Source organism: Drosophila gunungcola, unplaced genomic scaffold, assembly GCF_025200985.1.
Source record: "Drosophila gunungcola strain Sukarami unplaced genomic scaffold, Dgunungcola_SK_2 000001F, whole genome shotgun sequence".
In the NCBI taxonomy this organism is placed as follows: Eukaryota; Metazoa; Arthropoda; class Insecta; order Diptera; family Drosophilidae; genus Drosophila; species Drosophila gunungcola.
Window position 1 is genome coordinate 10,782,599 of NW_026453197.1, and position 27,655 is coordinate 10,810,253.

Here is a 27,655-nt window from a genome sequence, read left to right on the forward strand (position 1 = left end):
GCTGCTCCTGCTTCAACCTCCTGCACCTTCGGTCGTCCGTTTTGTGTAATAAATCAAAAGCAGTTTCGCCTGCAAATCCTCTGTCTTGGCCTGGAGTCTGTCTGCTTGATGTCTACCTGTCTTGTGTATGCAGTTGCACAGTTGCACAGTTGCACAGTACCAGAGTTCCAGTTGCAGTCTGTGCAAATTTATGCATGGCTTCACATTTCTTCGAGTTATCATTTGTTACCTAAATTATGCATGTTGAGTTGGAGTTTTTGCTGTGGAATTACTCCAGACGATTAGTCGACCCAAGGCTAAATGGTCAGTGGATGGCTGTTGTTTGGTATCCATGTGTCAGTTGCCGAAATTACAAGTTTTCACCCATTCTGCATTCTACTGTTGCTAAATGCATGCAAATTATGCTGATATACAAACGCAAATCCTAATCAAATGTATTATAACTTGGGCTCGATTAAACAAAATTTCAATTATGAAAATTGACCAAACAAGACATTTATTTCTATTGTCCCTTCGGGAATGCTTTGTACGATAAATTTCTCCAGCAACAAAAATCATGGAAAATAATTAAATGTATAATTTAGTGAACGATTCTATCCCCAAGCCACAGCCACAACAAATTGTTTACAAATGGTCCACGTTTAGTGTAAATTGTTGCTCACATTAGTTGCCACAGATTTTCGTTCATGATTATCCTAATTAAAAGCGTAATTTTCCAACGCATCTGCTCATTTTCCCATGTATGTATTAGTATATAGATATATGTACACTTTCATGCAAACATATTTGGCTTTTGCACATATGATTATTTTTAGTTGTTTTGATAAGTTTTACTTTAATGTTGTGAAGTTGTTAAATGTTGTTGTATTATTGCAGTTTTCATAATTACTTTAAGTAAAAGTTGTGTAAATAAACAACTTCGACATAATATAAGAGGTATAATTAATGTTTAAATAAAATTTGTTTTCATTTTGTTTTGGATTATTACCGTAATAAAAATATTAACGAGAGCAAATATATAGTTATTATATTGTTTTTGTATCTCTTGTAGGAAAAATAAAATTATCCAAAATGTTATGTGTGTAAAAATTTAATATATCCATAATTCAAGCCCAATCATACATTTTTGGCTGTAATTAAAAGCCTTCAAATGTATTTCCCTTTTAAAATAGCCCTCAAATAAAATAAAATATTTACAAATATTTTCCATGGCTCAATATGCTTTACCAAACATCACGCTTTTGCTGAAATCATTATAACATTAATTATTATACAAAGCTATAAAATGTAAGCTTTACGGCGAACTAGGTGATTTTAAGCAATGTTATGCTTTTAAGCGGGTAACGACAGTAGCCCATATTCAGAGCAATTGAGAGTAATTTATAAAGCGACCAATCCTAAGTCATTGCCATGAATTTTATGAACGGCACACAGGTCGGAATATGGGAACTAACATTCAACTAGTAGTGCTTGGCTAGATGCGATGTCAGAGCGTATAAACAAGTGCATAAGTATATGGCTTAAAATGACTGTGTCAACGATATTTATCATGGGCTTACATTGTCATTAATAATGCCGCCAACTTGGGCGAGAGAATTGTGATTCGGTGGAGGAGTGCGGTGCACAATTTGCAATTTCTATGCAAATTTATAACAAATAATTACTGACAGCCATATTTCATTAGTAATTGCAGGTACACAACACTCACTCTCTCTCTCTTCTCTCTCCATCGTGTAGTTGTAGTGGGTATTTTAAAGATAAATTCGCAAAGGCAACGCGGCCAAGTCGAGTGAACTCGGCTCGTAACAGGCCACTTCGCACAGTGAGGCAATTAAGCTGATGACGTTGATAAAAATCAACAGCAGTCAGGCTGCCATATAGCCCATAATTTATAGCCCACAGCAGCAGCAGCCGCGGTCGAGTATCGGACAGTGAGGAAATTATCTACATATGAATATGTGGCGACACATTATTAAAAGGTTGAGAGTGTGTCGTATAACATGTCTCGCATTTGGAGCCATATATCCGCCAGTGATCAGTGTAGATGACATACGATCGTTAACAAGTGCGACCACCATTGTAACTATTTATCAACAATGATAGTCGGTCGTGCAAAAAATCTACATTTATCGCTCGAAAATGGATAATGACCTTGCGCTTGTTTTGACCTAGTCTTTAACCGTAAATATATGGGCTTGGCTTTTTACATCCCATAAAGGCGGAGATTCTAGGCTTATTTGCATATTTGAACTATAATTTTATAGCTCAAACTTACATAAAGTAATTACTTTAGGGGAAACAAATTTCGCTGGACACAAAAGATTCAAGGGATTACTTAAAGTTCGGATGGAATCAGTTTTAACCTCCTGTCTTCCACATTTTTAAATTGAAGCTTGCGAAAAAGAGACTAATGTGGAACCTTATAAGGTTAATGTGCTTGATATTGTTTTAAATTTAAAAAAAATTGCATTCAAAAATAATAAAAAAAAAAATCATTTGCATTTAAAAATTATTTAATGACTTCAGAGTACAATACAAAATTAATTAGAGAATAATTTGATTTGATGGACTGACAATTATAGCATAAAAATGCGGCACGATCGAAAAAATATTATTTGAATTTATTTTGACATTCGCGCGTGCTAAGTGGTGGCTATAAAATCGTGGCATATATTCGCGGAAAACGCGGACAGAAATTAACATGCAACACGACAGCAGCCGCTGACAGAAAGGATAGGGCAGGGGCAGGGGCAGGGATGGGGCTGTATGGGATGGTCGGAGTAGGATCTGCGACAGAGTACGTGGAGTGTCAAGCTGCCAGCAAAAATTCCCGACTAAGATTGCACAACAGCAGCATTGTGCTCATATTTAAAATGGCCAACGCCACAATGGGCTCTGCTGGGATGGCAATTGGCCATCGATGTCAGACCTCCAGATATAAAGTATTTCGTGCTTTGTGGATCCACAGTCATCCTACACTGTGAAAATATTTCATAAAAGAAAAACGGGATTCGAAATGTAAGTCAAATTCTTTGTACGCCGTTCTAAAGTATTAAAAAACAAATCTATATGTTAAAAAGGGGAAAGACGCTAATTCTTCAAGAGAAATTGTAGCACAAGTAAGCTGGAATAAGAGAAGATTTCTTAGTTTTCAGTGCATGGGCTCCCAGGAGGCCTGTCAAATGCATCGGTTTCATGGCGGTCCCCAAAGTCGCAGTCGAAGTCCCGGTCACAGACATTGCGTGAGCACCGTGGCTGCAACTTCAACACCTTCGAAAAGGGGCATCATCATTACCATCATCATCGATAAAATGCATTTGCAAGCGCATTGCATACAAACTGTTTGCTAAATTTATTTATATGTAATGTTCTCGCTCATGCATATTTAATGTCCACGCATTTTCCTCTTATTCTCGGCGTAGAGGAACCCGAGGAGTAAAAGATAAAATGCAGTTGCCGTTGGCTTGGCGACCTCAACCCCGGGGTCCGCATCTCCACCAGTAGTAGCATCTCCAACAAGTAAGTAGCTGCTGTTTGCTCCTCTGGTATCTGCATTTGGGCTTCTGGTTTGCTGGCCAGAACGGTTAGCTGTTTTCGCCTTGTTTTCCTCGTGTAGCGGTTGTCAGCCATCAACTTGGTGAACATCGATTGCTGGTTCTGATTTGGCTGGTTTGCTAGTCTTTACTGTTTAGTTAGTGTAAAAGAGGATTAGTAAAACTCATTTTTGAGTAAAATTACCATAATGTGATAATATTTTAAAATATTTTATTTAATTTATATTTAAATTTATATGGCACATGCACATGTCTTTTGGTCTTTTTTATTGTGTGTAAAGGTTAGTAATACAAATATAACAGCATGCTTTAAGGTATTTGTTAACATACTAACTCTAAAAGCAAAAAATATATATTAATAAAGACATATAAAATAAATAATAAGTGTTTATATCATATTTAAAAAGAATTTGAAAACTAAATAATGAAACAATTTATGAGCTATGTAGGTTAAATACAATTAGTAATGTTTTTATCAGGTAAATGCATTTATAGATTGTATACAGAATGGTTAATTAAGTCGGGTTCAAGATAAAAAAACAATATTCAAAATATAAACGATGCGTACAATATTTAAATAATAATTATATAGTATATGCGAAACATAAAATGAGGATTAATTATTCACCACATTCAATGTCTGTTGCATTTCGCTTACTTTTTCGCATTTGCACCACAGCGACTTGTACAAACAACGTCTCAATGCCCGAAACTTAAACTCGCAGACCCGTACAACCCCCCATGCGAATTGTATATAGGAAAGTGTTCCAGGGGCTCATAAATCAAAGTGACATGACCAACTCTCGGCATTAATATTTCAACACCATAACTGCGGCGTCAATTCGCACATGGGAGATGGAGGTGGCTGAAGGAGACGACGTGACAGGGACATGCACAACGATGTCTGCAAAATTGTGTGCATAATAAATAAATATGAAAGGCCTTCATCATGATCGCACATCACATCACATCACACCCAACTGCTCAGAACCAAAACCCCAGTCGACCCCAGTCGATGTTGATTCCAAAGTGCAGCTCACTCCTGGCATCAAATCAAATCAAGACAAGCGTCCAAACATGCAACATGAGCAGAGGGAGCCCCGGCCAAAGTCAGACCAACAGAGACACGCTCGACTAATTATGGAAATGTCATCAGACGTTGATAGTTGCCTGTGAGGTCTTCGTCGCCGAAATGGAAAAATACATGCATTTAGTGCGCGCAATTTGCTTGCAATGCCTCGACACATGCGACAATTTCAAGCAGCACTTGGATGGCAATTTATTAAACTCGTGCGACTCCAATTCTCCCGCTCTTTTATTTTGTTAAAGAAATTAAAATTTTTGAGCGGGATTCGGTCTGAGGTGACGACAGACACTGGTTAAGGCAGCCAGCAACGCCTCTGAAGTGACAAAAGTTCAGATCGTGGGTGGCAGAGTCAGACAAGACGGTGGCGTTGCCTCCATGCACAATGATATATGGTTTTGTCGGCTGTCATTTGGTTTTGAAAATTATTGTTGTGGCCTGCACTTTGGGTTTGGGTGTCTTTTGTTCATACTCTTTCCAGGCTGTCGGTATAAGCCACTGCACTGTTGCAACTGCCTTGGTTGTAAATTTTTAAAACTGTAAGTTGATTAAAAACTGATCACAATTGCTTAAAACGGCAAAAATCAAATAGTCAGCATAAATAAGAAAATAAAAACTAAAATTTATTGTCAGTTTTTTATACTCTTTTTACAGCCCATGATTATCAAGCTTAGAATTCGCGGATTTATATGTATGTCTTCTTAGCTTAAAATAAACCCTAAATTAATATTGTAGTTCTGAAATAATTAGAATAGAACAAAAACCTGTATCCCATATTCAGTTTTGACTATCTTTTGCCCAAGTGTTTAGCATTCTGTTGTTTTTTCTTTCATTTGTCTGGCTGCCATGCTGCTGCTGCAATCGTAAATTTCAGTGAATTACGATTTTACCTGCTTTCGCAGAGTGCCAGCATGTCTGCATTTTAAATATGCAGTCAACACTTATCACGAGCGAAGTATAGTCCAACAAGTCGACGATTTTAATGGCCGCCAAGATGGTGGTGATGGTGACTAAGTAGGATCACACGACCCCAAGTACAGTGCACACTCGCATCGGAACGTACATCACATATATTCATATATCTGGCACGGGGCTTTCTTTTCCAATTGGCTACCTTAACAATTCACATGCTGCCCCCCAACTATCCAAAAGGATAGTCATATTTTATACGACCTTCTCTTCGTTGTCGGTTTTTTATTTTATGGTTTTATTGTTGCCTTTGCGTTGTAACATTTTTGTATCTTTTGGCGATTTTTCATCTCCATTATTTTGCAGGAAAAATAAATTTGCAAACGGTAGAAGAAATATTTTCACAAAATCCCCAACCAATAAATTTCAACCACCCACACCCACACCCATTCCATGGTGCCGTTTTCCTTTCTTTCTCCGCGAGTTTGGTTGACAAGTCCAGCCTGGTCGAATGGGTTTCTGGTGGGTTTCGGTGGGGCACCTGCCTTCAATGATAAATGGTCGCGGCTAGAGGGAACTATAATGGCCAGTGCGATGGCGGTGGCTTTCACCTGCGATGTGGCATGAAACAAAATAAAACAAGAATCGGAGAAGAGTATTGCAGAGGAGGGCAAGGGCAAGAGAGATCTTCATCCTCGGCTTGTCAAAAGCACTGAACGTGAACATCACTTATATATAAGCTTCCATGGCCCTTACCACACCCCCATTTCCAGGTGCCCTCTTCCCTTTCAACCCAGAACGATTCTCGGCTATATGTGGCGAAATGGACATTTATGAAAGAATTATTGATGCCAACGCCAATATGTGTGTGTGTGTGGGTGGAAGGTTTATGGCATATTTTTTATGACTCCCACAGAGGGACAGAGATGGTGACCAGAGTCAGAGTCTGAACCATGGCATGGCCAGGTCAAAGGGGGTTCTCTGGCCCCCCTCCATCGCCGTATAATACAATAAATTGTCAGGTGGGGCGGCTAGCTGTCAAAATGCAGGGGCATAACTCTCTACAAAACCCTCCCCGCCATCTATGGCAAAAACGAAAATTTTAATTTATCGACGCCATATGTGGGCAGTGAGCAGAGGAACTATTGCCAGTCAACTGTGCCCCTTGAGTTCCACCCACTACCCACTACCCACTACCCACTGCCCACTTTCCACTTCCCACCTCGACTTCTTTTTTGGGGAAATATAAAATTTGATTTACTGCCATTTCGTGTGTGTGTGTGTGTAGCAGTAGCTATTCCAGTAGCTCGGCTGGTATAATTTAGCGGCAAACGTAACCGAAATGTTATGATTTGTGAGCCAATGGATACGTTTACATATATATTTGGTTCGGTCTTGGTCTTGTTTGCCTTTTGGCCATGACTTAAAGCTTTTCCGATACGGTTTTAGGCATCTGGTTTGGTCTGCAGCCAACTGTTTGTGACAGTTTTCCCTGAATAATGAACAGGAAGTCAAGGAAAAGAGCAGATTGAACTTTTAAAACGAGATAATTGTAGGATGTTGAGCTGTTTGGTGGACTTGTTTCAATTTGAGGACTTAAATACGGAATCATATGCACAACAAATACCATACCATGTTATATGGATAACTAACCATCAGATTATTTTATTTATTACTAATCCCCCTTGCAAAAGTATAAAAGAGAAAACTGTTTTGGTATTTAATTTTCTTTGATTTATTGATTTCTTTGTAGTGACTTAATTGAACATTAAAATATTGTTCATAATTACACATTTATGTATAGGTATGTATAGAATTAATTATAAGCAGTTACTCGTATATATATATTTTACAAGAATTTTACAACTTTAAGTTTTTGGACAATCTTTTCATTTCGTTAATTCTGTAATTCTGTTTCGCTTGAATATAATAAATAATATTAAGACTACCATATGCGTTTAGGTAGCAACCACAAAACACACAGACACACAAAGGACGAGCGATATTTGCTGTGCTGCATTATATATCATCGATAATCAGATATAAGTATATATATATATATATGTTAATATCTAGACGCTAGACTCCTTAAGCTAAATTGTAAACACATTTGTATGTAACTACAGTACATTAGATCACTAGCTTTTCGTTTCACGAGTGAGTCATATACACCGAAAATCAAAAACACATAGAGAGACGACGACGACGACTCAACAGAAATTATGGTTTTGACTGAGGGCCTGAAGGACTGAACCAGGATCAGGATCAGGATCGGTCTACTATGGATGCGAGGACCCCATCCTGGGCCCGTATAACGAGTAGGGCGCAAAGTACTGGGCCAGGGCCGGATGCGGGGGCAGGCCGGGCATGCCGGGTGGCGCCAACGAGGGTGGCAGCATCGATGGCTTCCCGTACGGGTGATAGCGGGCCGCCGACAGCGGACTCAGCGGCGGTGTGGGGTAGGTGCGCTGGAACAACGGATGGTTGGGCGGTATGCCGCCGGCGGCCGCTGCACTCAGTACCGCATCCGGAACGGAGGCCGTGTGGGTGCGCAGATGCTGGAACAGGTCGTCGGAGGTGCCGAACCGCTTGCCGCAGTAGGCGGCATCGCTGCCGATCCACGAGCACACGTACGGCATCTGGGAGGCGGCGGCCAAAGCGGCCAACTGGGCGTGGTACGAGGAGGCAGCCGCCGCTGCCGCCGCCGCTGCCGCCGCACTCGAGGATCCGGACTGACCCTGCGATCCGCCGGACTTGCCAGCACTGCCGTCGCGACCACCGTTGCCCGCCTCGCACTGCGGACAGCCTGCCGGACACGGCTGACCTGCCGCCTTGTTGATGTAGTGCGGACTGGCCGGACATCCCGTGCAGTAGGGATCGCGGCACACGTTCGGCGTGGCCGCCATCATCGATTGCTCCGTGAGGCCCTTCATCCGGGCGTAGTTCAGATACGGATTCATCGCCGATGCCTTGAACATGGCGTGGTGAGGTGACATCAGGGAACTGGCTGTCATCAGGTCCATGGAATAGGGGCTACCGTAACCTGAAAGGCGATTGTATTGGAATTGGTAAGTAAGCAATCTTGGATATTTGCTTATAGTGAAATAAAAATAAAAGTTAAGTCCCTTCAAAACGAACATACTATGTTATGTTAGTTCATGAAAGTTGTTTAAGGATCAGCATTCACGGATCCTTTTTAAGATGTTCACTTTAATAAATTTTTATAAAGGTTAATTAAAACAATACATAGGGGTTTGGTGTGGAACTGGATATCAGAAAAAAAAAATCTCGCTATTAAAACTAAAATATTAACTTTTATTTCAGTACAAATTCCTTATATAAAACACTTTTAATTTACTAATTAGGAATGCAATTGATTAAAAATGGGTACACGCATTATATTTAAGTTTAATATGGTCTAAGAAAATTAAATCTATGGCAAAAATAGTCAAATGAAATATGGAAAAAATAAGTTCTAATAAAATCAAAAAACCGTTATGAATAAAAATCAAAGGGGTAATTAAATGAATTGACATAGATGTAATTTTTTTTATCAGTGTGGGTATAGTAATCCCTGCCGTTCCGAAAATGCATTTGCATTACGCAATTGGTTGCACTCACCGGGCGGATAATAGGCTGCAGATGCGGATCCCTGTTGGCTGGCCGCGTGCAGGGCCTTCACATAGCTGGCCTCCTTGGCGGCGGCCAGAGCGGCCTCCTGCAGGCGATTTGAGCTGGCTATTTGGGCCGCTGCTGCCGCCGCCGCTGCTGCCGCTGCACTGGGACTGTGCATTGTGGCCGACTCTTTGGAATTGCTGCGACCGGGCGTCGAGGAGGAGGACGAGGCGGTGGGCTGAAGGCCAGGACTGCCGTTCAGCTGGGCGGCACTGCCCGAGGTGGGCGTCCTCCTGAGACTGCCAGCAGCTGTCGGCGATTCTCGCTGCGAGCTGGCACTTTGGTTCGAGTCGCACCGCTGGCCATGACCACCTCCATTTGAAGTCGATTTGGGGGTCCGCACCCTCTGTCCGCCGGCACTACTACAGTTGCTACTGAGATTTGTGGCGCCGCAATCGGCGGCCGTGGTTATGTTGCCGATGCCGATGCCGATGCTGTTGCTAATGCTGATGTTGTTGTTGGGCTCGTAGGGCTTAAAGGTTGTGGGGGTCGGCTTGCTGCCGTGGGCGGGAGGCAGCTGCTGCTGCTCCACGGAGCCGGTGCTGACGCTGGATGAATGACTGCTAACGGGTGAGGATTTATCGCGTGCACTGCCATCCGTTGATATCTGCTGGCCCAGGCCAAAGGATCCTACACCCCCGCCGCCACCTCCACCGCCATTGGATCCCTTGGGCTGGTGTTGCAGTTGCTTTGTGGACTTCTCGATGTTGGCCGCCAGCAGCTTGGGGTTTGTGGTATCCGCTCCGATGGCGCTGCATGTTTGGGCCAATAGCGCCAACGGACTGCTTTTGTTGTCCAGCTGCTGGGCAAAACGAAAGAAAAAAAGAAAGAAACGAATAAGAGGGTATATCAGTACACTGCGTTTGTCTCAGATATCGTGCGTTTTGTGCACCGCCGATAAGATCTCCGCCTTATTGTCTTTGCCTCTACTTTGTTCGGCAAACACTTCTTTGGCCGACTCTGCCCCAGATCTTTATCTTTCGCCACAAAACTGGTGCGATCGTGAAACACTCGTGCAACGCCATTTCTTGCCCTTTTTTGGGCGACATAAATAACAGGCCTGCGGCCATAAATATTTATAATCCCACAACAAAATAAAGGGAATTATGAGGCTATTAAAATGTTTGCCAAAAAAAAGTCGAACGGCAAGATATAGAAACACATTAATTTAATGATGCCAATGTGGTGCTGGAAAAATTCGAACTACACCCTTGGGAGTGTTTGTTTATTTGGTTCGAGGGCACAAATAAAACATAAAGGGCGTATCGTTGACAAATTTTGTGGGCTGACTTTTATTTTTAGAAGTATAAACAACTTTAAACAAAATTTCCGAACGAAACAAACTACTTTAAATTCCATTGCAAACTTCTGTAAATCATGAAATAATTTATTTGCTTAATCAAATTGCTTCGTTTACTAAACTTAATCCATCTCACTCGTTTCCTATAATTATATGCACAGCTCATATTAATAAAATGTAATCAGCGTTCATCGGGTTTTATGACCATTTCCAATTGAGCAATTAGGCTAATGAAATTATTAGCCATTTGTGATATATTGAGCAATAAACAAGTGCCAAAGTTATGTGTGAGATAGTGGTGGTGTTCTACAAATGGGGTTGAGTTTGGAAGGCTTTATAAAATACTATAGAAATTTAAGGCATTTAATTGAAGGACAAAAGCTTTTTACAATTAATTAAATAATGGTTTTATGTGATCAATTTAATTTTGGTATTTATTTAATTGGGGAAATGTGAGCTTTTGATGTCTTCAATCTGAACACAAAAACTGCTTATTATTTTATAAATACAACATATATTAAAAAAAATAAAAAAAGGCAATGGAAAGTTTTTAAAAAAAAAAAAACCGATATTGTGGATGACTTTATGCTTATTGCTTATCAATTGAGTTCCTCGTGTTATGATTATTGGGTAATGTCAACCATTCTATTTTTAGTAGGCTTATAAAACGATCGTATATATCAGCATTTAGAGCCATGAGAGTGAAAATTACCGATTGAGTAGTACAAAACGGGATCGAATGAGTGCCGACACACAAGCTGCAATTGCAGGCGATCGTAGTTATAACTTATAAGTACACATAAATGAAATGAATATTGCCCACTCACAGTTTATGCCATAAACACGAAACACGGTTTTTGCAATAAAATCCATTTCGCCGCATGCCATAAATTATGGCCAGAAGAAGAAGAGGAAGAGGAAGGAGGAAAAGCGGAAAGGGAAAACCCGAAACTGAGGCGAGAGTTGAACGTTCATAACTCATCGCCCAACTACAATCCATACACACACACCCACAGAGCCACATCGAAAATAATGACGTACATTCACTGTGTGTATAGTATGTATGTATGCCAACGTAATTACGCTTATGCCCAACTGGCGCAAGTCGTAAACTACAAAATATTGAAGCTTTTATAACACTCAATGGGCCGCCATAAATTATTATGATACTATTGTAAAAATGGCAAAATTTCTTATCGGTACTTAAGAGTACTTTGGATGCCCTGTAATCAGAGTGCTTGTGTGTGCTCATGAAAGGAGTAACAATCATTTTTTGTTCAGGGGATTATTAAACGGAAAGAATGTAAAGACTGTTTGGTCTCAATAAGAAAGGTATTTACATTAAAACTCTTGTTTTTATTTATTAAAATTAATTTTGGGTTTGGTTAAGATAAATTTACATCTGCTTTTAAATTTTCCTTTTTTTTGGTCAATGGTAATTTAAAAAGACTTATTAGGTTAATATGAGCTGAGATTAAAGTGATATCTTATTAAGATATAATATAACTTCTGAAATATTAATTTAAATATTACTTTCTGTATTTTCACATTCTTTTTTTATTCCTTACTAACAACCCATTCATACTTTGAAATAAAAAACACAGCGTATAACCTTAGTCAACCAATTGTATGGCCTCTTTATATTTATTCGATTTGAATTTGTGTGGATATACCCAAAGGCCCACCTCCCCCCTCAAATCCCACTCCTCATCAACAGTTTATTAATTATTGGCGCAAACAGAGGGGCGGACAGAACTCACCCCATTCGTCTCGTTTTTAGCACAATTAGTCATAATTTATTATCATGTTGATAAAGTTTCCGTATTGATTTTCGGTATTACGCATATTCGTGTCGCACATTTTGTGTTTTGTTTGTGATTTAGTTTATAAATATTTCCCAGCTCCAGCCGCATGAAAGTATGTACATTTGTGCAGATAGAATGAGCCATATGGGGCTTGTTTAATTTACGATTGGACAATAGCTTCATAAATCGTAGATATATTTAATTTATACATATATGTGAACGTCAATTGACTTGTGCGGAGCGAAATGGAATTATTACTCTGTCTCTGACCTGTTCGTATAATAATTGAGGCCAAGTTGTGGGTAATTATACAAATCAACTTCCACTGTAGTGTGACTTAGCCTATCGAAAATTGTTATTATATGGTATTGAACGTTTTTTTTATGAACATGCTAAAATTTGAGACTATATAACTATGAAAAATACTTATTTTTAACACTTAATTAGCTCCTAAAAGCAAATGGAATATAAAAAAGACGAAAAAACGTAATACTTATAAATTACAAGTATTGTGATAATTAAAATGTTACACCTTGTGAAAAATGTGTATACAAAACATCGACACTAACAAGGTAAGCAAACAACAACCTGAGTACGGCAATAAAAACAAGTGACTACGACAACAACAGTAGTCATGGCTGAGCAAGTTGGAAATGAAACCTCAACTGAAATGCATTTAGTTATGCCTTTGCACAATCAAGTCACAGCCGCTTGTTAAATGCGTATAATTTAATTAGACACTTTGAACTAAACACACTCAGCTGTCGTGATTTGATTTATTATCGTTTGTGTACATATTTTTAATGCTAATTTTATTTTAAAGGTGTGTAGAGTTGGGTATGTGAGAAAAGGCATGGCCTGTGACACCTAGACCAGGATTTGAGTTGGAAAATGGTTTACCACACTACTGATATAAAGTAAATTATTTATTAAATTATGCTATCTGTAAATTAACTTCCTTAGAGGAAGAGTTTTTTTAAACCTACCGTTTAAAATGGTTTGTAAATTGGTCCGCTATGATCCTAACCATAGCAACCATTTATCATCACGCTGCTAAAGTTATTTGCTTAACATTTCACACAAGTGTCACAAACAAATGCCTCAAGTATTATACAAATTAACAAGAAAAGCTAAATGTGTCAAACTATTTTATAGTGCCCTAAGCTACTTCCCCGCCAACCCCTTGAATACACTCAACATTTGAGAAGTGTGACACATCGACATACTTAAGTCATCATCGCACGTAGACTTGAAACAATAAAAGAGTCTTTGGTAAATAAAAGTAAGTAAATTATAAACAAATAAAAGCGGCACGCGAAGCTTTTGGGTTGAGCAAGGGATGAGGTCGAAGGGAAAAGAGTGTGGCTCACGCACTTGAAGGGCCCTTGAAAAATCATACTTTATGTTAATATGACAAACAAAATGCTGAAACTTTGTATGCATCGTTTTTTTTTTGTTGTTCGTGAAACAATGACATGACAGCCAAGTTTAATTCGGGTTGGAACGAGGAGGGTCATACAACGTAAGTTGGTAACAGACAAGTTGAATTGTTGACTTTGGCTTGTTGCTTCTCAAATTGAAACTTTTGATCGATTCACTTTTGAAGCTTTGCCGAAAGGTGTTGCTTTTTGTAGGGTATTGTGATTTGATTGAAAGAGAGTACTCTTCAATTATTATTTACGAGGTTTATTTTCGGGGAAATTAAAGTAAAGTAGCTTTAATATTATGTTACTTATGTGGCTTGTAAGATATTAGATTTATTTGATAGTCCACAGCAATAAAAGTTATCTATAATGGACTTTGAGATCTATTCAGTCGCCACTTCTCTTTCTCGTTGGACCACATTTTGCTGGCAATATTTTGTAAAATGCAATTTTCAAGATTCAGCGGCTCAGGAAATTTCTTTCCCTCGCACACATTACGATACAGAAATAGCTGCTATAAATATGAATTACAGGATAAGCATAAAAAGCGGAAATTGTGTGCCGCCGCCATCGTCGACGACGCTTTGCATAAGCCAAAGGCAACGTCTTTAGCAGACCTTTCCCCCAAACCCAAACCCAAACCCATCCCCATTCCCAAATCCAAGCCAAACCCAGCCCCTGGTTCAGTTTTTTAAGACGCCCTTGCAATTTTGCTGGGGAATTATAAAATAAGCGATAAAAATGGTATAAAACTTTATGCAGACTTTGTATTTTCCTCTCTTTCTTTTCTTACGGCCCCTTCTCTTTCTATCCCATATCGCTTATAACATTGGGAGTGGGTACTCTGTCGTTATACATATTATGCTTGTATATTATATCATTCAGCCTGTTAACACCTTTTTGTATACGCTTACTTATATACATTTTTTTTTCGTTTGGGTGATAATAAATTTTGCTTGCCTGGGTACAAGAAGAACAAATATAAATGTATAAGAAAAATTTGCATAAATGGCTATAAAAATATTAAGGGCTTTGGGCCCAAGTTGAATTAAATGATTCATCTAGAGCTGTGATATTGTAGGGAGGGCAGTCGAAATTGGGAGTTATGTGAAAATTAGCTGCTTCCTAAATATAAAACTTAATGAGCCCTAAAATATTAGGAAATAAAAAAAATTTATTTATTTCCATATTTGTAACCATTTTTTTTTCATTTAAAAATTTTCATAAATTTGTCTTTTACGGATTTTAATAATTGATGTATTAATAATTACAATTTATAAAATGGTTAAAGAAAATTTATTAAGAATAATTTTTTAAAAAGGTGTAAAAGTCTTACCATTACATTTTTTTTTATAAAAAGAATTGAGATGTCAACAATTTTGGTTTCCAGGATGGCTTGTCCCCTTAAGGAATCAAAACACACGCCAAAGGTCACAAATTGTTAGCCCCTTCAGTCAATTGTAACCCCATTTCATTGGTCTTACCCCATAAAACCTCCCCAGACAGTACCGGCCGCAACTGCAATTCAATATGCCTGTTGGTTTATTTTCAGCCGGCATGGCAATAAGAGAAACACAAAACGCTGTCACATTAACTGTCAACTGCCGCACAACTGACACTTGTCATATTGACAACCGACAGCGTCATTTGACTGTCAAACGCGGGCCAACAGAGCAGCAGAGCAGAGAGGACGAGGCAAACAAATAGTAGATAGCAAATAGCAAATATCAAATAAAGCCGAGATCCGACGAGGCCATCCCTGGCACTCGACTACTCTGGCAATCTGACTATCTCACTTTCTGACTACCCGACTATATGGCATGTGGCAATGCAATGCAATGCATAGAGTTGCCACCGTCGGTGAAGAGCACTTGGCGTTAGACAATGTTGCAATTTTAGACGTTGCATGAGTCCCCGACTGTCAGCCATATCATTGCAATTGTCACAGTGGCTTGCTGCTGCTGCTGCTGCTGCTGCTGCAGTTGCTGGGTGCACTTTGAGTGACACATTAATGCCATTTTCATGTGTCACTCTTTCTTTCATTTGGAGCGGTAGTGCCCCCCTTTAACCCTCTACCACCACTCTATGGGGCCTCTCGGAAAACTTGGCTGGGGTCGTGTCTTGTTTCTCTGTTAGATTTCATGTCAGACTTTTGTCAACATTACGTGTCTATTTAGTTGTCAGTTGGCAGTTGTTATTGCTTCGCTGCTGTTGCTGCATTTTCTACAGTTGGCCTTTTTTTTCAGTTTTTTTTGGTCGTTTTGGCTTCCAGAGCTGTGTATGCAAACATTTGTTTTTCGTCGCCGCATTCCTCGCTTTTTTGTTTTGTTTACTTATCTTTGTCGTTTTTTTGTTTTTGTTTTTCGGTGTTTCTGTGCAAATTACTTGGTTGTTGTTAGTTTTTCTATTTGCATGGCGAATATTTTGTTTATCTTTTGTCAGGTGGGGTTTATTTAGTTGCCCAGGTGGGTGAGTCAAATTAGGAAACAAAAGCGATTTGAGTAATTAGGGGGATGAGAATAAATATTTGGGGCTTAAAATAGAGCAAAATGTGTAGTCCGTTGACATTTTGGGGTTGAGAATTTAAAAAACTGTTTGAGTAGATCAGAACAGAATTCCTTCTGAAGCTATTGCACCAAAAATAATGTTGTATATTGGGTTCAATAGCCTTTTTAATAACCAACCCTAAATTTTTCTAGGTGCTACATCAATGTCGGTGGGTAACACAGTGCGTATGCACAATACAATTAACCCCATAGCCTTAAGCCAAATTAATTGCCACAGAATGAGAGAAAAATTCAACAAGCCAATGCTCTTTTGCAGATCTATCACTTAATCTCACTTCCCTCTGTCTGTCTAATGTGTTTTTTTCTTGTTATTGATGTCAGCGCCAATTGGCATATTCCATTATTTCGCTCATCACTCATGTGGCAGCAGAGCAAAACACCAAACACACAAATAAAATGCGACTCGAAGATGAGGCCTTTCAAGGTTGCTTGTAGTTTGGCGCAGTTGCCTCAGCTTAATGGTGTTTATTTTTTCAATTCTCGCCATCTCTATCTGTGTAGCTCGGTACCCTCTGTATCTATAATTTGGACAACGTGCTTATCAATCATACGCAACGTGCGCCTGTCACCTGCCAGCCTCTGTCCAGCATTGTGATGGAATGCGTCAACGTGGGCGTTACTTTATGACGGGCTGTACTTCCTCCCGCAACAAAAACACAGGCCAAATATGGTGTACGAAAATAAAATATATATAAATATATATAAATACGTATGCGTAAATAAATAAAGATATTCACAGCTGTGAGGGTTATGCAAACGCGGTTCATTGTTATTATGACATACATAATTATTTATTTTTTGAATTCTTTGTGAATGACTGAACCGGATAAGTGAGCACTTATTTTATCTCATTTATTTGACTATTATCTCTCTTTTTGAGATTATGCCTCAAACAACAATGCTACTTAATTTCAGCACATTATAAGGATTTAATCAACATATAAATCAATTTAGAATTTTGATTAACTTATTTAACAAAACCGATTTATTTTGATTTGTTTAGATTTGCTTATGTTTACAAATACTTAAGAAAATACTGAAAACAAATATTGTTTTGCTTCTGAGAAACCCATTAGCTGTCATCTCGTTTAATATATAAAGACTGTTCACTAAACTGTGTGCATACGGCTTGGCACCTCAAACTGGATCATGAGAAGTTCACAGAATTTTAATGTAGCATTCCCTCTTCCTTTCCCTCGAGCACACACTCACATCCGATTATTTCACCACAAATCTTTGTTGTTCATCAAGAACAATAATTTCGATACTTTATTCCCCTCATTTAGCGGAATTCGTATATACGTGACTGTGCGGCGGCAGCTGTTGGCCTGGCAAATTAGCATAAAGCCAAGCAAAAGGTGTCTGTCATTGCTGTCAAGTGAATTGAATGCCTGTGCCCACATGCGGCATTCATTAATTCCTACTTTCCGACTGATCCGCGCCGTGTTTGTCGCTCATTTTTTTCAGATTTTATTTTTATTAAGAAAAATCTTTAAGCTGACAGCTGACTAAATTAATTTGACAATAATTAGCATTTCAAGTTGTCAGCGTTAATGAAATTTCCCCCCTCACACCTGATGCGTTCGTCTCCATCGCGATCGCATAATGAATCCAACGACACTTTATTATTTTAGTCCACTGCAAATGCAGTATTATTGGTGTCTCGCTGGCATTGTTGCCTGTCAGCTGGCTGTTGCCTTGGCTCGCCTGTCAAAATGCCAAAACCACCGACAAGTATCGCGATGCGGCGGGGTATACACTTTTCGAATAGTCCTGACTAAAAAGTATTCAAGTTAAATATGACATTTGGATAACTTATCAGGCGATTTAAATATTTAAAAAAAAAGTAGTATACTTACTTTACTTTATTGGACTTGAACTCGATTATTCGGACGAAACTAATTTTGTTTATTGGATTTCAAATTGGAATATTTTGTAAACGCTTAGTCCGGCTTGCACTACTGTTAAGTGCGAAGGAACATAAATCATACTTAATTTCTCGGAGTGTGTGTCGCATGACGATGAGCCAGAAGATGCGGATCAGACCCGCCCAGACCCACAAAATGTTCGCTCGGAGGTGTCATTCGCATTTGGCATCGCGTTAATTACGTGTTATTTATAATTATGCCGCTCTACGTTTGCGTTGACAAGTGTTGTCAGCATCCCTCCCCTCCTGCCCGCCACGCCCCTTTCTGATTATGTTTTCTGTTGCACTTGTAGCCTCTTCGTTTTGGCATAACTCATTTTATCCTCCTCCCTTGGGTGCCCGATTTGCATTTTTTTAACAACACCATTAAATGTTTGTTTCTTGACATTTTCTTTAATTTCCGCAGATAGATTGAAAGGATATTTTACAGTCTAACTTAACAGACTTACTAAAGCAGGAAGGGAAATTAAATCAATTTCGTTTTAATAATTTTTATTATCTAAATCGCTGTCGAGCTTTAGGTTCTATTTTTTTTTTTTTTTAATTTTTATGAATTTTGTTATTGCTCTGAAATTTTATTTTAAACAATCTAAGCTATATCTACTCTTCACTGTACATGTCCAACAGATAGCGGTACAGAAACGGCATTCTGAAAACTTGGTAAAAGAAAACAAATTGTTGTTGCACTTCCGTTACCAGTCAGCTCTGACAGTCAGAAAGAGATGGGACTAGAGAGGCAGAGATAGATAGACAGAGAGAGAGAGAGAGTGGGATCTTACACTATTTTAGCACTTCGCGCCGGATCTGCCAATCTGACAGTTTTGTGTTGCACAGCTGTTGGCCCATCGTCCCCTATACCCTGACCAGTACACAGAAAAGTTTATATTTTAGTTTTAAATTAAAAGAGTATTCAACTATTTCTTAGTTTCGTGTTATTGTGCAATCACGTAAAGTAAAATTGCTATCTGTCCACTAATTTATATGGTAACACCTGTAGCAGCTGGAAAAAAAAAATAAAAAAAAATATTTTTCTGAGAACCGAGTTCAAAGAAAACGAGTTCAAAGCTTACCGAGCTTAAAACAATTTGTATAATAATGAATATATTTAATCATGCTGACATTAAAACTAGAATGTTGAAATAAAAACAAAACCAAAAAAAACCATCACATTAATTTTTCCCTCTGTGCAGATACAATTCGCAAATAAAAAATGCACTTGGCCTGTCTATTCCAAAAAACGATACTAAAGCAGTGGGATTTTCGAGGGGGATTTGGGCAGAAGGGGAGTCCGACTCCGACTGAATGACGTGCTGACGCCTCTTCTCCGCTTCCCCTCCTTCCTTGCCCCTCTAAAGCCTTCTGCCTGTCTGCATAATAAAATGCGAAAATATGCAAATAGAGCCAAATAACGCGAGCAATGCAACCAACAACATATGGCAGTGGCAGTGGAAGGGGGGTTGGCGGGCAAACAGGGGATCTCCCCTTTCGTTAGATTTTTTCGCTGCGATAAGCGAAGAAAACAAAAAAAAACGGGCGCACATTTTGTTGTATTTTTTATTTGCAAAAGTACACCGAAATGACAGCGCGACAAGCCAAAAAGACAGCGGAGACAGCTGAATAAATGAATTGCAGTAGGTAAATTTTATTCGCAACTCTCGCTCAGCTAATTTGAATAGGCAGAGGCAGTATGCCCCCCCGTTCGATTCCCTCGATAAAGATGCTACCCACACGAAAAGTGTGGAAAGCCTTTGTTCGGTGCAAGATATTTGACACGTGATAACGCACACTGCCAGCCTGGGAAAATTGCAAAAAGGCGTGAGATGTGCATCGCATTGTTCTGTAACACCTCGATGCACTTCCTACCCCATTTTAATTCCAAAGACCATAAAAAAGTATTTAGCATGGTTGCACTTTGATTACCACAGTTTGAAAATTTTTTTTATCGATATGACTTATTAATTGATTATGAAATAGACATTCTAAAATTCTATGGCTAATATTTGTCTTATAATTGTATCTCTGTATTGTAAACACATTTAAGTGTAAGCTCAACTAAAATATGCTATTCAAACCCAAATAACAATTTTAAATTTTAATTTCAAACACATAGCTACTAGCAATTTGCTCAATTTTAACATTTTGGCATATGATTTTAATAAAATATCTAGTCATTTATATAAACGATTTTCAAATGCTCATGAGTCTGTCAGCAACGTTTCCCTGCGTAAGTCAAACGAATATTATTCTGACTTGACATTTGACATGACATTCAAGTCATCGGAAAGTAAAAACTGTGACAGTGTCTTTAATTTATTTTATTTTCTCTATACGTTTTCTTTTTTTTCTGTTTTGTATATTTCAACCTTGCCATTTTTGCCTTGAAGTGTCACAAGCACTGTCCATCTAAATGTGTGGGGAGGTGGGGAGGTGGGAAGGTTCGGAAAGTGTCAACGGCAGTCGAAATACAACAAAACGGAGAAAAACGAAAGCGAAGAAGAGCTAGAAATTTGTAACCGAGTAGCAATCAAAAAGTGTCACTTTGACACATGTCAGTTTGTATTTAAATGAACTTTTTCGCCTCTTTTGTTGATGGGGCGTATTTCATTGTTTTTGTGCGCAGAAATAAAATCCAACAAAATGGGGATAGATTTTCTGAAGACTTAAGTTACATATTTTAGTTCTCTGGTCAAAAAATTAATTAATTGTAATTTTAGCTAAACAATCATAGCAATTGACATACCAGTTTTGGCTTGTTAGAAAATCCAAAGCTCATTCTGTGAAAGGCTTGCCCACCAGTATTTAAATCGATAATGCTTACGGATAATTTATGATCAATTTTGTTGTTTTTTTTTTTTTGGCTTTTGTTGCTTTGTGTGACGACTTGGTCATAATTTCTTATCGCAATCGGTTGAAAGTGCCTTTAACGTTCACTTTCACTTTCGGGGCTTGGTGTAAATTGAGACCAGCTTGCAACACGAAAAGTAATTTGAAACGCTTTCAAATGACTGCCACAAAATTAATGGACACCAATCAGACACTCACACAGAGTGCGACTCGTTCAAGTGGCGCCAATTAAAGTGATTAACATCGCGATAGAATAAATAAAAAATATACAGCCGAAAAGAGTGTCACCCAAACAAGCAGCGGAAATAAACGGAATACCCGATGATAAGAGGGCTTTGATAGCTCACAAGTTGTTTCAGCGCATAATTGATGTGATTGAGATTGATTGTTTATTTGTTTTCCGCCCGTTCAGTGGGTTGATTTGATTGAATTTGTCGCCCGCTCCTCGGACCCCGAAAAAGGCGCCAGTTTGACCGCTTTGTGAGCTTATCAGCATTACATTTTTAGCCTATTTCTTTTTTTATTCATTCCCGTGTGTGTGTTTTCCCCCCTTTGGTCAGTCATTTTTGAGTACCCTTTTACATACAAAGCAACTTATAAATATGTATGTATATACATTTATTCTTGAATGCTTTGTGATTTCTTTTGAAATTTCAGCTCGGGCTTCAAAAGCCATTTGTGTGCATTTAGTGTCAAATGGTTTGTTGAGCTCTGAAAGACCTATTTGCCCAATGATCTGTTTGGTAAGGGGCTTTGGGCTGGCCAACTGATTAATATTTATACACAATTTTACGGCAATCACTCATACGCCCCGTGTTGTGTGGTAAGCAACTTAATGATTGATACCATTTGAAGCCCATTTAATTTTCGCCGGATTACCAGGCATTAAGAATGCCGCGGTAACGGTCAAGCGTTTTGCGTTGGACACTGGGAATTATGGGGTTTTCACTTTGTGCCTTGGCTTTAAAACCAATTTGGGAAAATGGGCAAGATAAACAGCGGTTGTCACATGGTGATGGCATAAGCATTTGCTTGGGCATAATTGCAGCCAAGCTAAATCTTACAACGTAAGTCATAATTCTTTCCATAATTTAACCCTAAATTGTCTTTAATTCATTTGCTTACTCTGTATTGGATTATTTTTTATGTATTTTTTTTACATTTGCATACATTTTAAGCTTGGGCCGACCCGTTTAAGCCAGCAATTGAGCTTGTGACACATCTCATGATGCTGTTAATGGTGACGATGATAATGCAATTGACAGTTATCAGCGGGAACATTAATTTGATTACTTCTATATGAATTTATTGGTTAATTTGTTCGAGCATTTTACGATTATTGACTTTGACTGTTTTATAACCCACATTCGCCCCCTTTTCAGTCCCCTTCCACAAAATCGATTATCTCGGGCCATAATTTGTAATGCCGCGACTTAGCTCTATAGAAGAAAAAACACAAACCGAGAAAAAAACGGGTTATTATTTTGCGGTTTAAGCGGCGATTGCAATTCATTATCATAGTTGCCGCCTCGCGTGCATTTAAATGAATTCATTGAGTTTCACCCATTCAATTTGTACATACGCAAGCATTTAGTTTTCAAAATGATATTTTCCATGAATGGTTATGACTATAGTTTGGATTGGGGGGCTCGGAGGTGTTGCTGGCACGATTGTATGGGGCTGAGTCGAGTTTCGAGTGATAAATGCCGTTTGATTGTACTCTCAAAAGGCAATAATAGTAATTATGGCACGGGATGGTAAAATTGAGTTGGACGCTGCTGTTGAAGTTTTATTACTTCTTTCTATTTCTTACTTTATATTTATAGGCGCTTATTAACGAAATTGGATCGTTAAATTTATGATCCCACCATAAAAAGTCATATATTTCTTAATGAACAGCAGTATATATCGATTCCATGAAGGTTTATTTTCAAGTCCGTTCTTAATCGGTTTCTTATCACTCTATAAACCCAAGTGCTTAGCTGATAATCCAACAAGATGCTATTTTAGTTCAGTGCAATTTCTACAAGCAAAGTTATTCACAGAATGGTTGATTACTGATTTGTTGTGTGTTTATTTGAAATTTGATAAGAAAGCTAATTATTGAAAGGGTGACTAATACTTTATTTTTAAATTCTGATAGCGTTTTTATAAACTATAGCCTAAGTGAACTCAATATAATATTTCTTTAGGGTTCTTTTTTAGTTAAACAAATTTAATATATATTTTTTTTGTTGGCAAGTATATCAACAAAGTTATTAACATTTTTAACAGCTTGTCCTAAAAAATAGGTGGCAATCCCTTAGTTTATAGTTAGCTGAAAGTTAAAAGCTCACTGTGTTGGTATAAAACATTTTTTATGTGAGCTAAACCCTTTAATGGACGCTTGATGCAAATTGACTTTTAACCCAGCCCAACCCCAATTAGAGTGCCATAACAATTCCGCTGTATATCTTGTACTTCAGTTGTCTGTTTCGCTTTTCACATATTTAAAATGTTCCAAGAATTAATTAACACTTTGGACAAAAAACTATTATTTGTGTGCGAGTACAAAAAATTAACATGACAGCTCTAGACATGGCAATTTATCACTAGCATACACAACTCAGCTCGACTCATTTGTTGTTGCCTTGGCTGGCTGGCTGACTGGCTGACTGGCTGACTGACTGGCTGGCTGGCATGGCATTTCTGCTGTTGATGACACTTTAATTAGAGCCACACGCAAACACAAAGCCGAAAGAATGGCCCATTGAGGGGAAAATTCGCCAGGGGAAAAGCCTGAGACAGAGCCGTTATGTTAAGCGCACACTTTAACTGCCACATCCGAGCAGACAAGTTGCTGGGTTATTTGGTGGCCCAAACCAGCCCAAACCAAGCCAAACCAAACTTGATGGCAGCGTGTGGTTAACTGAAATGAACGTCCGACTGCATAAATGGCCGCTTGACTGACACATTTAATTATATTAATGATGTTTGCGGTCAGCTGACATTTGCACTTTATTTACCTTTTTCTGCCGCTCTGTCAGTTTAACTGACTGGTCTTGAGCTCATGTTAAGCTCTGAGCTCTGACATGAGCCCCGTCCGAACTGGAACTGAAACTGAACTGAACTGACTTTCACGTTCAGATTTTGAGTTATTGCCCAACAGATAGCTCGGAGTCTCGCATTTATTTCCATTTTGCGACGCCGTTTCCTTTTTCGGTCAAAAAGTTTTGTAATTTTTCAACATGTGACAGCAAATTATCAACAGTCACTTCGGAGATCTCTCTTTCATTTTCGCTCGCAGTATATCCAATATACGTACATCTCCGCTTTTATGGACTGAGGCGCCACATAAAAGATATACAAATGATGACACTGACAGCTGTCAGGCTTAGTTTATTTGATTTTATTATAATTAATTATAAACAGCTGCCATTAATCATTGAATAATTTATACGTTCGCAGATAGTATCTCAGATAAAGCACAAAAGAAGAAAAAGATCTGATTTACTTAATACAATCTATTTTTAACTGCAAAAAGCTTTTTAAATGATTTTTAATACGAGTATTTGTGCAGTTAGGGTTAAAGAAAGAAGATCTAAATAGTAAATCATAACTTTAAGCCCGACTTATAAATAAATCCGAGATTTATAGAATCTGTCAGTCACTTGGCACCGGAACCAGTTCATCATGGACCGCGTATTGAGATACGATCCGTTGATTTATGGATTTTGGCTCGTTGCTGAAAAGCTTTCACACGACCAATATGAAGGATTGGCTGGCTTGTGATGGGGTTGGGGCTTGGGCTGGGGCTCTTTACCGAAATCCGTAAATCACGTAAGCTCCGAAAACGCTATTTCAAATTACCCAGTTAATGAATGTACTCATCGTGCCGGTGCCATAAACTGCTTCCGTTCTTTATGAACAAAATGCGCTCAACAAATTAAAATGAAAATTTATGGCTCTCACACGGCAGTTCGAAGAGAGATAGTTTGGATAAGGTGAGAGGGGGGTAATGGGGACCACAACAACTTTGACTCTGATTAACTGCCATAGTTTCTCGAACACTGGTACTGTGTCTGTGTGTGTGTGTGTGTGTGTGTGAAACTGCATTTGTTTTCTGTCATTATAAATTCAAATTTGGCGCGCCATAAATTTGCATACAATTTCCAGAGGTGCACTCGACTCGACTCTCTAAACACTTTCAGACAGAGGCAACTCGGCTACAGATTTACATAGTTTAATGTGAACAAACATAAATAAGTTTTATGTGCAGATATTGGAGAATTTATCGTTCTACGATTGTGAACCTCGCTATTTTCCTTTACCCCTCCGCCGAATGTATTTCCGTTTGCGAGCACATGGCCGAAAGTCTTCTGGAAGTTTAGAGGAGGTTGTTCGGTTAGGATATTTCGCCTGTGGCGAGTGCTTCACAGTCGACATTTTTATTATTTATGAAATATTGCTCGACAATCTATTTCAGATGTCCAGAATGTCGATAGTTTGTTATTCATGGCTGTAAGTTTTATAATCGAGTGGAGCGAATTGGGTGTTATTGCAAATATTTGTACTATTCGTATTACTACCCTTTAACCATGATGATTTTTGAATTCCTTTTAGTTAATCCATATGTCAAGTCATTATAAGGTTTGTCATGCTTAAAAATTCAAAGGTAAAGTAAACCAATTTGACAAGGTGAAACAACTTTTAAGTCTGCAAGTTTGACTGTGTGAAGGAATGCGTGGAGAATTAAGTGTGAAGTTTGCAACGCCTCATAAACAGTTTCAAGCGACATACGAACCAATTTTTTAAGAGCCTCATTTTCTTTTATTAATAAAAATTTGCAATGATCATGAAACATTGTTTTTGGAGCAATATACATACAAAATTTTAAAAGTGTGAACAAATTTTATATAATAATAATAAATATACAAAATTAATAAAATGAAACTATACAAAGAATAAGAACCAGTTGTTAGGAAATTAAAGTAAAAAAGTTAGGAAAATAAAGAATAACCTGTCAAATAGCTAATAGGATAGAGTTAAAAGCGTATTAAAATATGGGGAATCCCCAGTTCCCCAGTAACCCTTCTAACTTAAGTGGATCAAGTCGGTTTGCCTAAAAAAAGTAATCTGACCTGATTTGAGCGATAAGACCAGATAAATTCAATAAATTTCCGATTGCCGCATTACCACCTTGCGAATTATACCCCCAAAAAGGAGACAAAAGGAGCAGAGATGAGGGGCTTACCGCTGTTGGGGCAGCTGCAGCTGTCATATAATCCGGCCTTAAATAATGATGATTGCTGGATTGCAGCATTTTATTATAATTTGTTAAATCCACTTTGACGGCTTTTCTTTGGTGGTTCGGTGGAGGTGTTGACTGGTTGTTGTTATTGCTTGCCCCGACCGCAAAGTACGGCAGCGCGCTTAACGGTAAATGCCAATTTATGTGGCGTGTGCTGCCAACTCGTGTGAAAAGCGGCGCCTGCGCCTGCGCCTTGCCTGCAAAGTATTTTCCAGCTGCCTGACTTTTCGCTGATTAAGCCGTCCACGTTCCGCGGCGCTTGTTGATGTGTGTACTTCTTTATGATTATTTATTTAATTTTTGTTTTTTTTTTATTTTGTTTTTTTATTTATTCCGATTCGCAATCGTTATTGCTGCTTGCTGGGCTTTGTTTGTAATTCGATTTCATTAATAATTCAGTGCTGTTGGCGCTAGGGGGGATTTCTCTCTCATGCGTCGAGTTGTGACTTTCACGCCAGTGGCATATTAATTTGTTGTTGTTATTAGTTGGCTTCGCTTTAATTGTGCAATAAATTCATTAAGTATTATAATTGCCGCCTCGGCTGGTTTTAATATTTATATACACACGAAATATGTGTGTAAAAAGAATTTACACTTTACTTTCCTTTCTTGTTTGGAAATATTTTTGTGGTTGGTTCACGCATAGGTTTTTGTTATGTATTTATGGGTTTCCTTTGTTAGATACATATAAATTTTTATATTTCTTTGGCTTGGCCGTTTTTGGTTTGTGGTTTCGCTCGAATGCCTCGTTGAGGGCGCGTTTTATGATGAGGCACGTACGTTAGATGGTTCCGGAAACGTGGGGCTATCCAAAAGTTAGCTACTCACTTAGTTAATTTTGTTTCACATGTGTATAAACGTTGTTTTGAACTCAGTCTAATTTTGATAAAGCACAAAGATCACTCGAAAACGATTCAAAAAATGGGCGATTTTTGGGCGAAGTACATCCAATATATATATATATCCGTGGAAATTCCGCCAGGCCGATTTACGCTTTCGCACTCACAACAGAACACTCCGGTCGCAGCAGTCCGTGCGTTCAGCGCACGTTCGAACTTTAAACGTGAAAAACCGAAATTCGACTAAAAATCTATAAACAACATGCCATGCACGCTTCGCTCGCTCTCTTCGCGCTCTTTCGCTCACTAGTTTTCGCGCTCGCCGAAAAACCAGTTCGCTCTTTGTGGCTTGGGGCCGTTTTCATTTTCAACAAGTGTGCTTTTGTTGTTGTCCGAGGCCATGCGCTCCTCTTTCAGGGAGCGAAAGAGCGGTAGTT

General features: G+C 38.7%; 1 protein-coding gene across 2 annotated transcripts; it reads right to left on the reverse strand.

The window, feature by feature from the left end:
* Positions 1-7,258: 7,258 nt before the first annotated feature.
* LOC128262716 (zinc finger protein Elbow) lies at positions 7,259-27,474 on the reverse strand. 2 transcript variants are annotated; one of them, XM_052997163.1, is made up of 3 exons: positions 26,323-27,474; positions 9,169-10,021; positions 7,259-8,590 (listed from the first exon to the last, which is right to left on the reverse strand). In XM_052997163.1, the coding sequence occupies exons 1-3, from the start codon at positions 26,389-26,391 to the stop codon at positions 7,827-7,829; spliced, it is 1,686 nt and encodes a 561-aa protein (XP_052853123.1). In that variant the 5' UTR covers positions 26,392-27,474; the 3' UTR covers positions 7,259-7,826. The 2 variants fall into 2 exon arrangements, with proteins under 2 accessions (XP_052853123.1, XP_052853122.1); XM_052997162.1 differs by having other exon boundaries at positions 9,169-10,024.
* Positions 27,475-27,655: the final 181 nt, after the last annotated feature.

Coding starts and splice junctions, on each gene's coding strand:
- LOC128262716 (XM_052997162.1), bottom strand. CDS start 26,391: ATGCTGCAATCCAGCAATCATCATTATTTAAGGCCGGATTATATGACA. Junction 10,025..26,322: donor CTGCAGCTGCCCCAACAGCG/GTAAGCCCCTCA, acceptor CGTTTTGCCCAG/CAGCTGGACAACAAAAGCAG. Junction 8,591..9,168: donor TGCAGCCTATTATCCGCCCG/GTGAGTGCAACC, acceptor ATCGCCTTTCAG/GTTACGGTAGCCCCTATTCC.